The 13,732-nt window shown below is 36.0% G+C and overlaps 1 protein-coding gene across 5 annotated transcripts in view; it reads left to right on the top strand.

The window, feature by feature from the left end:
* Positions 1-13,512, top strand: part of LOC149798243 (uncharacterized) — a 99,178-nt gene extending 85,666 nt beyond the window's left edge. For 4 of the 5 annotated variants that reach the window (XM_089963367.1, XM_089963368.1, XM_089963372.1 and 1 more), the window contains exon 2: positions 11,322-13,512. In XM_089963367.1, the coding sequence (XP_089819493.1) occupies positions 11,322-12,740 (1,419 nt within the window). In that variant the 3' untranslated portion in view covers positions 12,741-13,512. Of the gene's footprint in view, positions 1-7,109; positions 8,005-11,321 lie in introns of those variants that run through there. The other variant, XM_089963370.1, reaches the window with a different exon arrangement.
* Positions 13,513-13,732: the final 220 nt, after the last annotated feature.

Raw genomic sequence — 13,732 nt, 5'->3', positions numbered from 1 at the left:
ACATTCACTTTAATGGCTTTCTTCAAAACCAAATCAAACATTTAAATAAAAGCATCACGAAATCGAGCAATAATGGATTAATATTACAGTTGAACTTTTCGTCTTACATTATAGCCTCATGTCGGTGTAGCAATACACATACATTTGATGGGTTTTGTTCTTTGTGTCAAGAGGAGTACGAAACAGATGTTGCGAAAGAAAAGGACGCTTTTTCAGTTGGGACTTTGTCTTCTTCCGCCCCATACTGTTCCATGCGAACAAGAGTAGTTCCAGAAACAATATATATATATATATATATATATATATATATATATATATATATATATATATATATATATATATATATATATATATATATATATATATATATGTTGCCAGTAGTTACAACGGGAGTGTCTGAGACCTGTTTATGGGACCGACCTTATAGATTTTTTTGGAGAGGGACTTTGGGACTTTGTATTTTTCCAGCCGTGATAATTTTTCTTACGCTCTACTGCAATATACGTTTTTTTTTTAAAAAAAAACTACTCAAATGAATTAAATAGGTTATTTATTTCCATAAATCAGAGCAAGATTATTTTTTCAAGTTATGTGAGGGACATAAATTTACCCCCCCCCCCCCGGAAAATTAAATGGGTGGTCATTACTAGGCTTGACACTAATAATGTTCAAAGCTGCATGTTTTTTTTAAACCTTGGCGTGGATATAATATGTTCTTGTTTTCTACAAATCGGAGCAAGAATATTTATATTTTTCAAGAAAAATTAGAGGTCTTAAAATTGCTTTTCAAAACAATCCTAGGCCATCCCCTCCTTCCCCACAAAAAAATATCTATCTCTTCTTATTGGAGCAGAATCTTTAAAAGGAAGAGTCCTGTATGTGTGAGGCCGTATTTGTCCACCAGGTAAATGTTTCATATTCAGGTGAAAATCTTCAAAAGTATACTTTTCATTCCAGGTATCCTTAGGTGTGACGCGAATAAGAGCACTCCACTCTCCTCGGATTGAACTCATACCCATCGTTGGTTTACTGTACCCCCACCACAGTCCACCGCCCAAAGCATAATGAAATCTCTTTTTAGTTTCTTAATGATCGAAACAAAGTTATTTCGTTCATGTAGACAGTAGTGTTAACAAAATCATAAACAAATAGAATTTGAACACTTTTATATCAAACATGGCGTTTTGTACAAACCAGTAATTACCATGAAGCACAAGACTCGAACGTCCCTTAATCGAATTTCTCCAAATTTTCCAATATATTTCTATCTTCCTTTAACAAGTTCAAATAGGTGTTTAAAGCTTAGAAAATGTATAGAAAATAAAAATATTTTCTCCATTTTTACTCAACACTGACTCTTATTTTCTGGGGATTCAGCGTAAAAAGAAATCTCTCTCTCTCTCTCTCTCTCTCTCTCTCTCTCTCAATAGTCGGTCATGCTAGACCTATAGACCTGACCGAGCGGGTTTAATTGCCCTGTATTTGATATATCATTGGCAAGGACTGGACTTGAACCAGTTATCTTATGTACCCAAATGTTTATCCACAAAATACAAGAATTGGCAACTTTCTCCTCGCACATCTCAATAAAGCAAAAGTTTCGTTTTTATTTTATGCATTTATGCAAACGACAGTAAAAGCGTACACAAAAGGATCTTTTGACAGGACAATCGCAATTTCACAGGTATAGGCATTTCGCTTTCCTCTTATCACCGATTTCTGTGTAAATACCTCTTGAGTGTAAAATACAGAAAGAGAATAAGGGGATGGGGTGGATATTGGACAATTTATCATGGACCCTCGGATGTGTTATAACGGTAGCCATGAGAGTTTAGAAAAGCTGGCGATAAATGTATGATTTGGATCAACTACGTAGACATTCTTGAAGTTAATTTATATTGCCTTTACAAATGATATTTAAGTACATATGTACCACCATTTATCGTCTTGAGGTTATTTATCAGCTCATTTTTCAATTTTAAACGTACTTGGAAGAAGGGTGTAATCATAATTATGATGTCCCTAAAATATGTTTGGATAGATAAGGACGGGCATTAATAACCCTGATATAAAATGCCGGATTCTGGGGCAGATCCAGATATGGAGAGCGTAAACATGTAGGCGCAGGTTCTGTGGGACAGTGAGAGAAAAGGCGTTGAATCTGAAATATTGGATTCGGTACTTCGACTTATTTCACCAGTAACTCGTACTGCTTGAGGACCGGAGAGTTTGCGGTATGAGGCGCCGTGACGGACAAAAGCTGGTCCAATGAGAAAGTTGCAGTTAAAATTTCGATGCTGTATGTCGAGAAATCCGATATCACGTGTTGGATCAAATTACGTGTCCTTAAAGTTCTATTTTCTAGATCGAGATTTTAGATTTTATATGTTGAATTATACAGTGGTGGTTTGAAGTTCTATTTCCTATGTCGACGTTTTACAGTGTATTTTTTGAATTACACAGCGGTGGTTGAAATTTTAATAGCATATGTCGAGAATCCCTAATTCACACATTGAATGTAACTGTTTGTGATGAAAGTTCCATTTCATATGGCGAATATTTATATTTCTTCTGTTGAATTTCACAGCAACGAGAAGCAGCCTCCTTGTTTCAAAATAAAGTGGTCCGTTCACGAAAGCGACCTCTAGAAATTCAGCAGTTCTCGACCTGTGAATGGTAACTTTCAGGCTGTAAATGCATGAAATAAAATGGCGCCTCGTAATTGAATACACGAATGATGCATCTTAATACTCGATCATACTTTGAATAGTTAAAGTGGACACTGTGTAATGTTATTTTTAACACCAACACATAATTTCACGACATAAAAATAGCATTTCTGACAAGCACAATTAAATGTCCAATCACCGATGTGTAATTCAACAGATACAATCTAAAAACTCAACATACGAAATGGAACTTTCAGCACAGTCAGTGTGATTCAACATGTTAAATTGAAACTCTCGAAATATGACATTAAAATTTCAACAACCCCTGTGTAATTCAGAAGATACAATCAACAAACTTGACATTGGACATCAACTTTTCAACCAGCGCTGTGTAATTCAACAGATGAAATCTAAATACTCAACATATGAAATGAAACTTTCAACATAAACGCTTTGAACCAATACGTAAGTTAAGAATTCTCGACGTATGACACTGAAATTTCAACCACCGCCGTGTAATTCAAACGACACCATAAAATACCTCGACATAGAAAATACAACTTTCAACCACTACTGTTTAATTCAACAGATACAAACTAAAATCTCAACCTAGAAAATAGAATTTTAGGGACAAGCATTTTTGATTCGACACGTGAAATTGGAATTTCAACGGCAACGCTCTGATTTGACTAGCTGTCGTCCGCTACGACGCCTCATATTACGGGGCATTTTGACTTGGAGGTCCATTAAATTCCCAATAATGTTAGCCGTTTAATTCAACTCAAGGCAAATGCCCCTTTCGCCAGTACATTTGGATACTGGAAGCTCAATATTATTTTTAGACCTGACAAGGATGGTGTGAATACAAACGTTAGACACAATTGCTAGCCTCAGGTGTCAGGATTTTATTCAGTTTAGACCTCAAATAATTTGTGAATTTAATCAGTCCAGACCTCAAATGATTTTAAGAATTTAGTAAATTCAGACCTCAAATGATTTATGGAATTTGATCATGTTCGGACCACAAATGATTTTAGGAATTTAATCAGTTCAGACCTCAAATGATTTATGGAATTTAATCAGTTCAGACCTCAAATGATTTTAGGAATTTAATCATGTTGAGACCTCAAATAATTTTAGGAATTTGACCATGTTCAGACCTCAAAATGATTTTAGGTTTGTATTCAGTTTAGTCCTCAAATGACGTTAGGATTTTAATTAGTTCAGACTTTGAATGATTTCAAGGCATAACATGACTGTTGCGCCACATGAACTAGCCCCCCTCCCCCTTGGAATATTGGATTGCAAGCAGTATTTGCGCAGTATATGTGCCAACACTACGTTTTGCATGCCCCCCCCCCCCCCGAACATTTTTGTATGTTATTTAACCTTATTGATTTCTTTAACGTCATGTCTCAAAACATTGCTTCAGCTTTGCATTTTATAATGAATCGGAATCAGGTACTGAGAAATGTCTATTGCATATTAACAATGTTCACATTAATCTGCCTGACTGACATACGTAAGATCAATACAGTGCTATTAAAAGGATGGGGGTCTACCAGCCTTCTCATGGAAACATTTCTGCATCATCGTCTTTCAAAGTCAACTTACATGGAATAATATATCAACATCTTTCATTCAGCACGATACAACTTTGATGCACTGTTATAGTCCAAAGTCGTGGGTTATTTTGATATTCTCTCTGTTGATTCCTCTCTACGTCATTCTGTTCTTTATATATCCAATTCACGGGATGAAATTTCATGGAACTTTGTCGGTATGTGGCATCTTTTGGTACACATTTGCGAGAAATGTGTATCCTTGGTTCACGCTCAGAATGGGACGCAAGGTGAAATATGTAAAAAGTGATCGTATTGACATTTTGAGATATTTTGATCAAAAATTATACATGCAGTCACGGCATAAAAACGTATCATATACGCAATGGATTTTGTATGATGATCTCAGGGTCACTGGAGGATAGGGGAGAGCGGTTATGCAGTAGACGGCGAGTGGATTGACGATGGTGAATTTGTAGTTGCTCAGTTTTGGTTTTCAATAGGAAATCTGTAAAGTTTCTGGAAGAAGTACTGCATCAGGTTTTCATGAAATGTGTTAAGTGCGTTCTGTTATATAGTATTATTTTTACGCAAGTTTTGATGTGTGGGTACGTGAGAAAGCTTGCTAGTAGCTTCTCGTGGGTCGGCGGTTCTTCTCAGAGTTTCCCTGAGCTCTTCCTCCACCATTTTTACTGGCCACCACGTATAGCCTGTCTTGGGCTGAAAAATGGCGTTAAAATCTACAACAACAACGTCAGTTTCGTGCTAGCTTCAATTAAACACGTCAGCGCACTAAAATTCAGTTTTGCAAACATAAGTAACAGTGTGTAAACGCTTGATAGATACAAGGCAAAATACAATGCTTTTGTCAGGGGGTCTAGTCTATTTTCACATTTTGTAATCATTAGATCATATTCAGAAACTTATCAATGCATGTAGACTTCAGACTTCTAGCGAAATGTCGCAGCTATTGACTAACTCCAAAAGAGGTCAATGTTGATTGTTGTGCATCGTGTTTCAATGACGCAAAGGAAATTGGACTTTTGTTATTATTACTGAATCTAGATTTTTTTAAAAATAACCCTCCACTGATTCCGTGTTTAGATAATATTAAACCAATAACGGGACAATGACATCGGAATATTATTACAAAATCGTAACACGCATAGGAATCCATTTTAGTTACAAAACTATTATGGACAGACCGTTGCATTTTTAGTAGCGGAGGGGGGATAACACATTTTTGACCCGTAAAAACGTTTGATTTAATCTGATTTGTATAAGAAGACAAAAACAATACTTATTGTATTAGTTGAATAAAATAAACTATCTTGTGGTAAAAATAACATGGCTTGAAAGAAACTCCAGCTCACCCCAATAAAATGATTGGTTCCTTATCATATCCTTAAAAGAAAATGGAAATGTATATTAGTCGTTAGAGTATGAAAACTAATTACGTTTCTCTTCTTGTTTATCTTCATGCCAGAATGAAAGTATTCCATATCTGAGTTAATAATGCGGATAAGCGAATCAGTATTGCAAACAATGAAACGTCATAACGGTTCATGACGCTGAAGTTCGTTACTTGATTAAGATGGTGGCGATATCTTAATCGCCATTTTTCAATTACATAAATGCACTGGTTGTTCTACCTTTGAAACCCCAGAAGGTCGCGGGTTCGAACCCCGGCCGAGTCATACCAAAGACTTATAAAAGTATGGTACTAACAGCCTCCTCGCTAGACGCTCAGCATTAAGAGGTTAGTGTTAGGGCTGGCCGGCCTGGTGTCAGGATAATGTGACTAGGTGGGACTTAATGCTACATACCTGCGACATGATGCCCCAGTGCTGGACATCATTATAAAATGCCACACTGCAGACATCGGAGCGATATGACCGAACTTTTTTAAAGCTACGTTAACAATCCAAATCACACACACACACACACACACACACACACACACACACACACACACCTTTGAAACCATTTTCACGAATAACTGATCAGCTTACAATCTTTGAAGTTCTCAAAATAACTGACAATCTTATTTGCGCTCAGATTGAAAATATATTATATGTTTGTTTTTATATTCATCACTGCAGTAGGTCCAATTCTTTGCCCGCAGACAATTGTAAATTAAACAAACCTACGCTAATATACAAGCCATAGTTTGATTTCAGAGATTTAAAACCAGAAAGAACCATTGTTGCTCATTAGTGGTCCATAGTGTTAACACAATGACCCAGAATGAGTCTACAGATAGAACATTCTAAGCTTCAATCATCATTGATCAGATATTTGCCGGGTTTCTTTGTAAAGCTATACCTGTTTGTCTTTGTTCATATTTGCAAAGAATAATTGTGTTCCATATATATGATACGTATCAATATGATCTCATTACGGATACGAACTGGTAAACATGACATTATTTCTATCTCTTTTATTAGGTATACGAAATCTGTTTGGCTTTTTACCATAACTGGACCAGGACCCGGCTGAAAATAAAAATACGTTAAAAATAATTTGTCTACTCCCCACGGAGAGTCTAAACTCATATATATCTTTAAACCTTGTTTTGTCATCTATTGAAATTATCACTGACTTTATTATAACTGTAAATGCACAAGCGACTAAAATGTCCAGAACCTTTTGTTGGAAATATCATATCAAAACGTAACTTAACAAAGAAGCAAAGAAAACATCAGGTGACAACGATAGTTATAAAGGAATATTTTTTTTATTACTGTATGACTTAGAACATATGTTTGGTTGAAGAAAGTCACGTGGTCATATGAATGAATGACGTTTAGATGCAAACAGTGCAATATTGGCAAACGGCGCAAGATAGTAAGCGATAGTGACCATAAAGGAATATTTCATGGCAGACGAAATATACTTAAAAATTAATATATTAGCCTGTGTACCGACTATGACATCCGCATAGGATTTAGGAGAAGAATGTTCTAATTCTCAAGAATAAGAGAATCGTTTTAGATCCCACAACACAGGTCATTATCAAACGAAAGTAATCTCAGAAGATTTGCTTAGTATATGTAGAAAGTCTGGCAGTAGTGATGTTAAACGCTTCACGGTCTACCCAATAGATTTCGTGATCAATATTGACCCAAGTATCTTTGGGATTAGATCTCAATCGAAGAAACTGTTTGCGATGGATTTTGTACTATTTTCACACTGAAGTGGTTCATCGAGATAAAATATGATTTCCAAACGCAAGACACTGCAGATATAGCATGGCCACGCCATAATCGGATATATTTAGATACCTTACATTAAAGAGAATAGGAACCCGCACAAATTACCGTGTCTGACGCCGCATGGTTTTCTTCTGCGCATCTTAAATTCGATTGTGCTGCTCAGCACTTTGTATAACATACCGGAGTTTCCTAAGGAGTGATCTTATGCATTCAGCATGGTCGGAAGATGCGAAATACTATTAATCCGTTTAATAAATCACTGGGAAATTTAATGAAGTACAGGGATAGAGAAATCTGGGCAGTTTCAGAAATTCGTGGAATATCTTCAGCGATGTTTGTCTTGGAAGAAATGCGGTCGTGAATTCGTCGAAAGAACAGACAAGAGTTCATGAAGTTCCATTGTCTATTGATTTGTGTTGGATTTACTTCTAGGATTTTAATATTTGCGCTTCCCAAGATAAAGAGACGTCCAAGATGTATGCAATGGTTCTTTCGAACATAATGTATAATGACAAGCTCAGATCCTCTCGTAAATACACACCCAGAAAAGGCCCAGAGGTAAGATTGCTTCCCGTCTCAAACGATTTCGTCCCCCAAAAAGGAAAGAAGTCTTCGAAGTAACATGTTGGTGTTTACTTTCCTGCCCTAAATTTTATCAACACTTCTTGCAAATTACTATAGTGTCCGAATTTATTCGATCAGTGGTTTCAACACTTCCTCACGATTATAAAATAAAGACAGCTCTGAGACTATTCTTCTTATGTCGAGAAAAATGCTTCCTCTCGACTTTCAAAATAAGCGCCTTTTTCCTTGCGCAAGTTGCGATATTTATTATACTATCTTCTCAAATTATGTCGAACAACGTTATAAGCATAATTTTCCTCTCGACATTCATTAAACGATAGGAGCCGCTGTGGCTCAGTGGATACGTTGATTGTCTAGGGTTGAATCCTACCATTGTATGGTAGGAATAGGGTAATAATTGTCTTATTGGGTTTGTATTATAAGGGATACACAAAATATCTAATACTTTGTATAGTATCTGTTTGTGAACGTAGAAGCTGACGGGGTGATAGAGCCTTTAGTGTTATTTGATTGACATAGTTTTAAAAAAAAAGAAAATTTCTTATGTGTATTATTTACCTCCAAGGGAGGTTGTATTTTTGAATAAATCAGTACATTGCATTGATATCTTCATAAGAGGCAAGTGCGACGAAATAAGTTGTATGTACTTCAATGGCGTACTAAGGGTAAATGGCGCATGGGGAGACGATGATGGCCTAAAGGGGTTTGCGTCCAAAGACCTCTTGCGCCTATGGCTTTAGCGCCCTAAGACCTCCCCGTCCCGCCCCACACTTCCCCATTAGTGCGCTACCGAAGTAGTTAGATGACTTGGTTTAATTATTAGAGAAAAAGAGTTCGAGCAATCACACATATTGCAAATAAGATCAGCGGAAGCCCAGTTGGTAGAGCGTAGGAGTAGGAAATCAACGAGTATCGGGCTCAATACTAGACCAGGCAACCCGAGGCAGCTGCTTTCTTGAGCTCTTTTGTCTTTGGGAAGGTCACGTAGCTTTCTTTTCTCAGCATAAATATAACCAGTAATGTGTTAAAAACGATGTTAAAATTAACAAAGCAAAATAAAAAAAAGCAAACAGTCTTCTGCAGTTATTAACATTATAATCTGTTCTTATCTTCACCTCATGTGCCGACATTTCATGACTTGTAAAAAAGTTTGTTTTTCTGATATTGTCGTCCCTTCCTAATCTGCATACTTCGATTGACTAAAGAATTTCGTTTCACTATTTCTATGAAAAATTACAAAAGTTAAATGTTTCAATAATAATAATAATAATAATAATAATAATAATAATAATAATTATTATTATTATTATTATTATTATTATTATTCCTTATCATCTTTAGATTGAACATAATAAAATATGAATATTTCAGGACAAATACATTGTTATCTCTGCATGGCTACTGCATAACATTTCGATGAAATAAATAAGAAAGACCGCTCTTTCCCATTTCGCACAAACATATTTGCTCAGAACCACCCGATATCATAATTAGAAATTGCAAGTCTTTTGTACGGAAAGCATTTTCAATCGAATCAGAGTCTTTGTCCTTGAACCGATGACATGGTATCGTTTTGTTTTCCTTCTTTGCCATGGTATTGTTCAGAAATATCAGCATAACAGCGTAACAACTTTAAGCTGAGTGTATTGATCTTTTGGTGATTATCGTCTTCGATGACCCAACTCATAAGGAACGAATGACAAACGGAGGCAGATTGCAAAGAATGAGTTTTAGATTAACACACACACACACACACGTGATACAACATGACACGGTGCTTTTGGCCTGATAGATTTTGGATGTTTTTCCTCCCGAGACAATAGTAGCAGATAACACATTATAATGTAAATATGGAAACAAGACAACCAGACCAGGATCTGCTGTCTAAGTGTTTTATGCAGACTATGCAGTCTGGATGTTATTGTTTGTGTACAGAGCATTACATATTATACAGCAAAGAAACGTCAAATTAAATGTATTTACATTGTATTGTCAACAAACGACACTAATTCGTCGAACAATAAGATCGTCGGAGAATATTCCCAACTCTGCTCATATTGCAGTGCACCAGCGACTGTGAATAGTGTCTGTCTGTTTTTTAACATTTGGGTTCAACAAACAACGGGTCATCGTGTTATTATCTTGACTATATGTATTTATCCAAACATTATTCTCTGATATATCTTTTATAAAAGTCGGTATATAAACAACTGCAGCGAAACGTTTATGTGTTGTTAAAGGAGTACACGATCAAGAAATAACAATTAACGAATCAGTAAACGGGTGGTGGGTGGTGTGGATGTTGTTTTTTTAATAAAAAAACTGACAAAAAGTGAAAATAACAGATAACTTTCCTATAAAATGAGGTAGCGGGAGTTGTCCTGAATGTTTTATTTTTGGAATACATTGCATGTGAATTTTCAAAATAAATTCTTGCAGCATCTTGTAGAATCACAAATACGAATGTACGGGCATACCTACAATTTATTATGAAGGATAAAGCAGTTTTACATTTTGCAATAACTGAATTTTGCTGACATTAAATCATTTTATGGACTCATTTCATATTAAGATTTTTAACATTCCTTGCTCTGTCATTTTAAACGGAGCCTGAAAATAAAATACAGCAATATATAAGTCGAAAATTAAAACGTTTGAGATACAATTATGCCATCGAACTGTCATATTTTTGAGATAATGGTTCAGTTTATTATCTATATTTTTGCATGTATTGCAAAGGAAAGGAAGCAGTTATGCCTTACAATATGCAAGTAATAACAGGTTTTTTTAACAATTCTTTAACGAAACTTGTATCTAAAACCTTTGACATGTTTCACAAAAAATGTTTTTGACTATAAAAGAACATGGTTTTAATGAGAAAGAAAGAAATTCTTTTTATCACTGGCCAAAGATTACATTAAATCTCAATACATTTAAAAGTCTTGCCTATTGAAAACGGTTGATCAGTTTTCTTTCTTCACTTATGAGAGCCAACATTCTTAAAAAAAATTGCAAATTACTAGATATTATTGAGTTTCATGTTGACACTTACTCCAAAAAGACACGCCTGTTTTATTCTCCTCCCTGACATTAGAGTAAAGATCACCCACACGAAAATTTAAACGTGATAATTGAATAAAGGTCAAGGATTTGCACAAACCGACAAAATTCTGAATTAACTGGTAATTTCCTACGAACACTTATTTAGTAGATAATACGAACTTATTAACAGCGGTGATAAAGAGACACATCCAGCAAATATTTCATTCCGAACTACTTTTTATTTTCAGAGCCAGATGCAGATTAAGCCTAGTATGTTGGCGGCAGTGAGGGCCGGTCTGCAGAGGGCGTACTATGACAGTCTTGAATTCCTGCGCACCAAGGTCTCCGAGACGGAAAAAGACCTTGAACAGATCAAATTAGCATTCTATCAATGCGACGAAGCTGACGAGGCCAGATTCGAGGAATACCTTGTTAAGTGTAATGAAAATTTCCTCAGTGCAAACAATGTCCTGCGGCGGAAGAATATTAACCTGGAAGTGGTAGATGCTGAGGTCAGAATAGTTACCCTGCTGAACCAGCTCCGCGAGGCGTTTTCTGTGGATGAAGGCCAAATTGCATTCATTTCTGAGTTCTGGGAAAACATTAGAAGTACACTAGAGAGTATGAAAGTCCTTATTGATAAATTCAAAACAAATGTTCTGGAGAGGCTGAGGATCAATTGTTTAAGTTACAATTCGGCGGAAGTTCATCTGGAAGTGTCTACCAGATACACGGAAGAAATTAGTACCTACCTCTCTGACATTGAAAAACGATTGACGGATATGCAGATTCTTCTGAAGAGCTGGGGCACTGGAATTCATCAAGATTTATTCACAAATACCCAATTTACGGAGAGAATTCTCGTAGCTTGTGACTTGAAAGCGTTCCCTATTCTTCGGTTGTTTCCGGATTTGACGGAAAAAGCAGAAGCGGTTTGTATCATTGCTAGAAAGTGGTTGGAAAGAGATGAGGCATATATGTTTGAAATTAATGATTACATCAGAGAAACGAGAACTATGACGAAAAAGAGAGCAGAAGATCTGAAATTCCAGAAAGAGAAGCACAAGAAGATAGAAAAGGCTGTAAAGGCAGCCAATATACTGCTGCATAATAACAGAGAAAAACTTGAAAAAATCGAATCTGATCTAAATCTTCTAGAATCAACGCTAAACAATTATGAAAAGGAAAAGAAGTGTAAACATGTACAGAAACAGCAGAAAGAGAGTATGGTAGACTTTCTTAAAATTACTGTATCTCAGACAAAAAGAAACTACAGTCTTCAAATGAAAAGACAGAAAATGTTAAAGCAGGTACAGGACCTCGAATCTTTGCTTCATGAACTGGAGCAGCACTTGGTTGAGTGTCAGAGCGAGATTATGGAAAAGTCGCAGATGAAAGAAGAATTAGCAGAGAAGGTTGAAGCGACTGAGAAAACGTATGGAACCTTAAAAAGCGATTTAGATAAATTTTCCCTCAATCTGCATGTACTTGAACAGGAAGTGAGCGAGCTGTCGGGACAGTTACTGCAACTTGAGATTATTCAGACTTTTAAGACAAGCCCAGAGCAAATGGACGGTATATATGATAGACCGCAGTCAGTAAAATTGGCGCCATCTTTGAAAGAAAAAATCAAAAGGAAACGGAAGGTCACTGCGCAGGTGCATTGATGTTTGTTGATATCCTAATTTGCTTCTTCCAATTATCTTTCAAGTCGGGAATAAAATTATAACTCATAAGTTAGTCGACTGAATATAAATCTTGGATTTTTATATCCATGGTGATAACATGTTATTATGATGAAATACAAGCGAGAACTCGGTTAATAAATAGGAACGAGTCACAGTTGTAGACGATTGTGGAGTATACAACGGTATATCAGCCCTCTATTTACATAATTCTATCCTGAATTGCACAGTCATGCTCTGAAATTAGGCTGCATCAGTTAGACCTACATTTGATCATTGCCCAGAACGGTGTTGTGTATTCAATGGCTTTTTTATGACCAAAGAGTTGTCAATCAGCGATAGCTATGAGAGCTCAAGAAGGACAGGGTGAAAAAGTTTTTGTTACCAAATATGTTATGTCATTGATATGTTCACAAATATGTTCGTATTGATGCTTGAATAGTATTTGATGGATGAATGCTATGAACTGATGAAATTTAACTGTGCGTAACGCAGGTTATCTCCACTTGAACCATATATTTGACCCATCAGCCGAGGGAAGCATATGTCATTTAACTATTACAGCAGATGTTCCAACAGGCCACTGACTATTTTGATGGCCGCTACGTATGAATCATTGCGTAATCAGATGACTGGAAACTTGCCTTACCGAGCAGAACAAGTAGATAACATTTACTAATAGAACATGTACAACTTCAACTCTTTTTCAATTAGACATATTTCATCCAATTTTCATAAAATTTTCATACCTTGCGTTGAATCTTGTTTCAATTACTCGTAATTATTCGAACCGATAAACGGCCGTATTAAGAAATATATATGCAATTGTGTAGACTAAGCATTTTTCCGAAATAACAGTACTCTTTCTATTGCAAAAGTTTACAATTGTATTTCAATACAATGCGAAGTATTATTTTAATGACGTAGTAACGAACGCTCCCAAAGAAGACGAGTGAAAGAAGTGTGATCAGGAA

Source organism: Sinohyriopsis cumingii, chromosome 6, assembly GCF_028554795.1.
Source record: "Sinohyriopsis cumingii isolate HCF-2022 chromosome 6, ASM2855479v2, whole genome shotgun sequence".
Lineage (NCBI taxonomy): Eukaryota > Metazoa > Mollusca > Bivalvia > Unionida > Unionidae > Sinohyriopsis > Sinohyriopsis cumingii.
The sequence above is the reverse complement of the archived record's forward strand: the minus strand, read 5'-3'. Positions and strand labels throughout refer to the sequence as shown.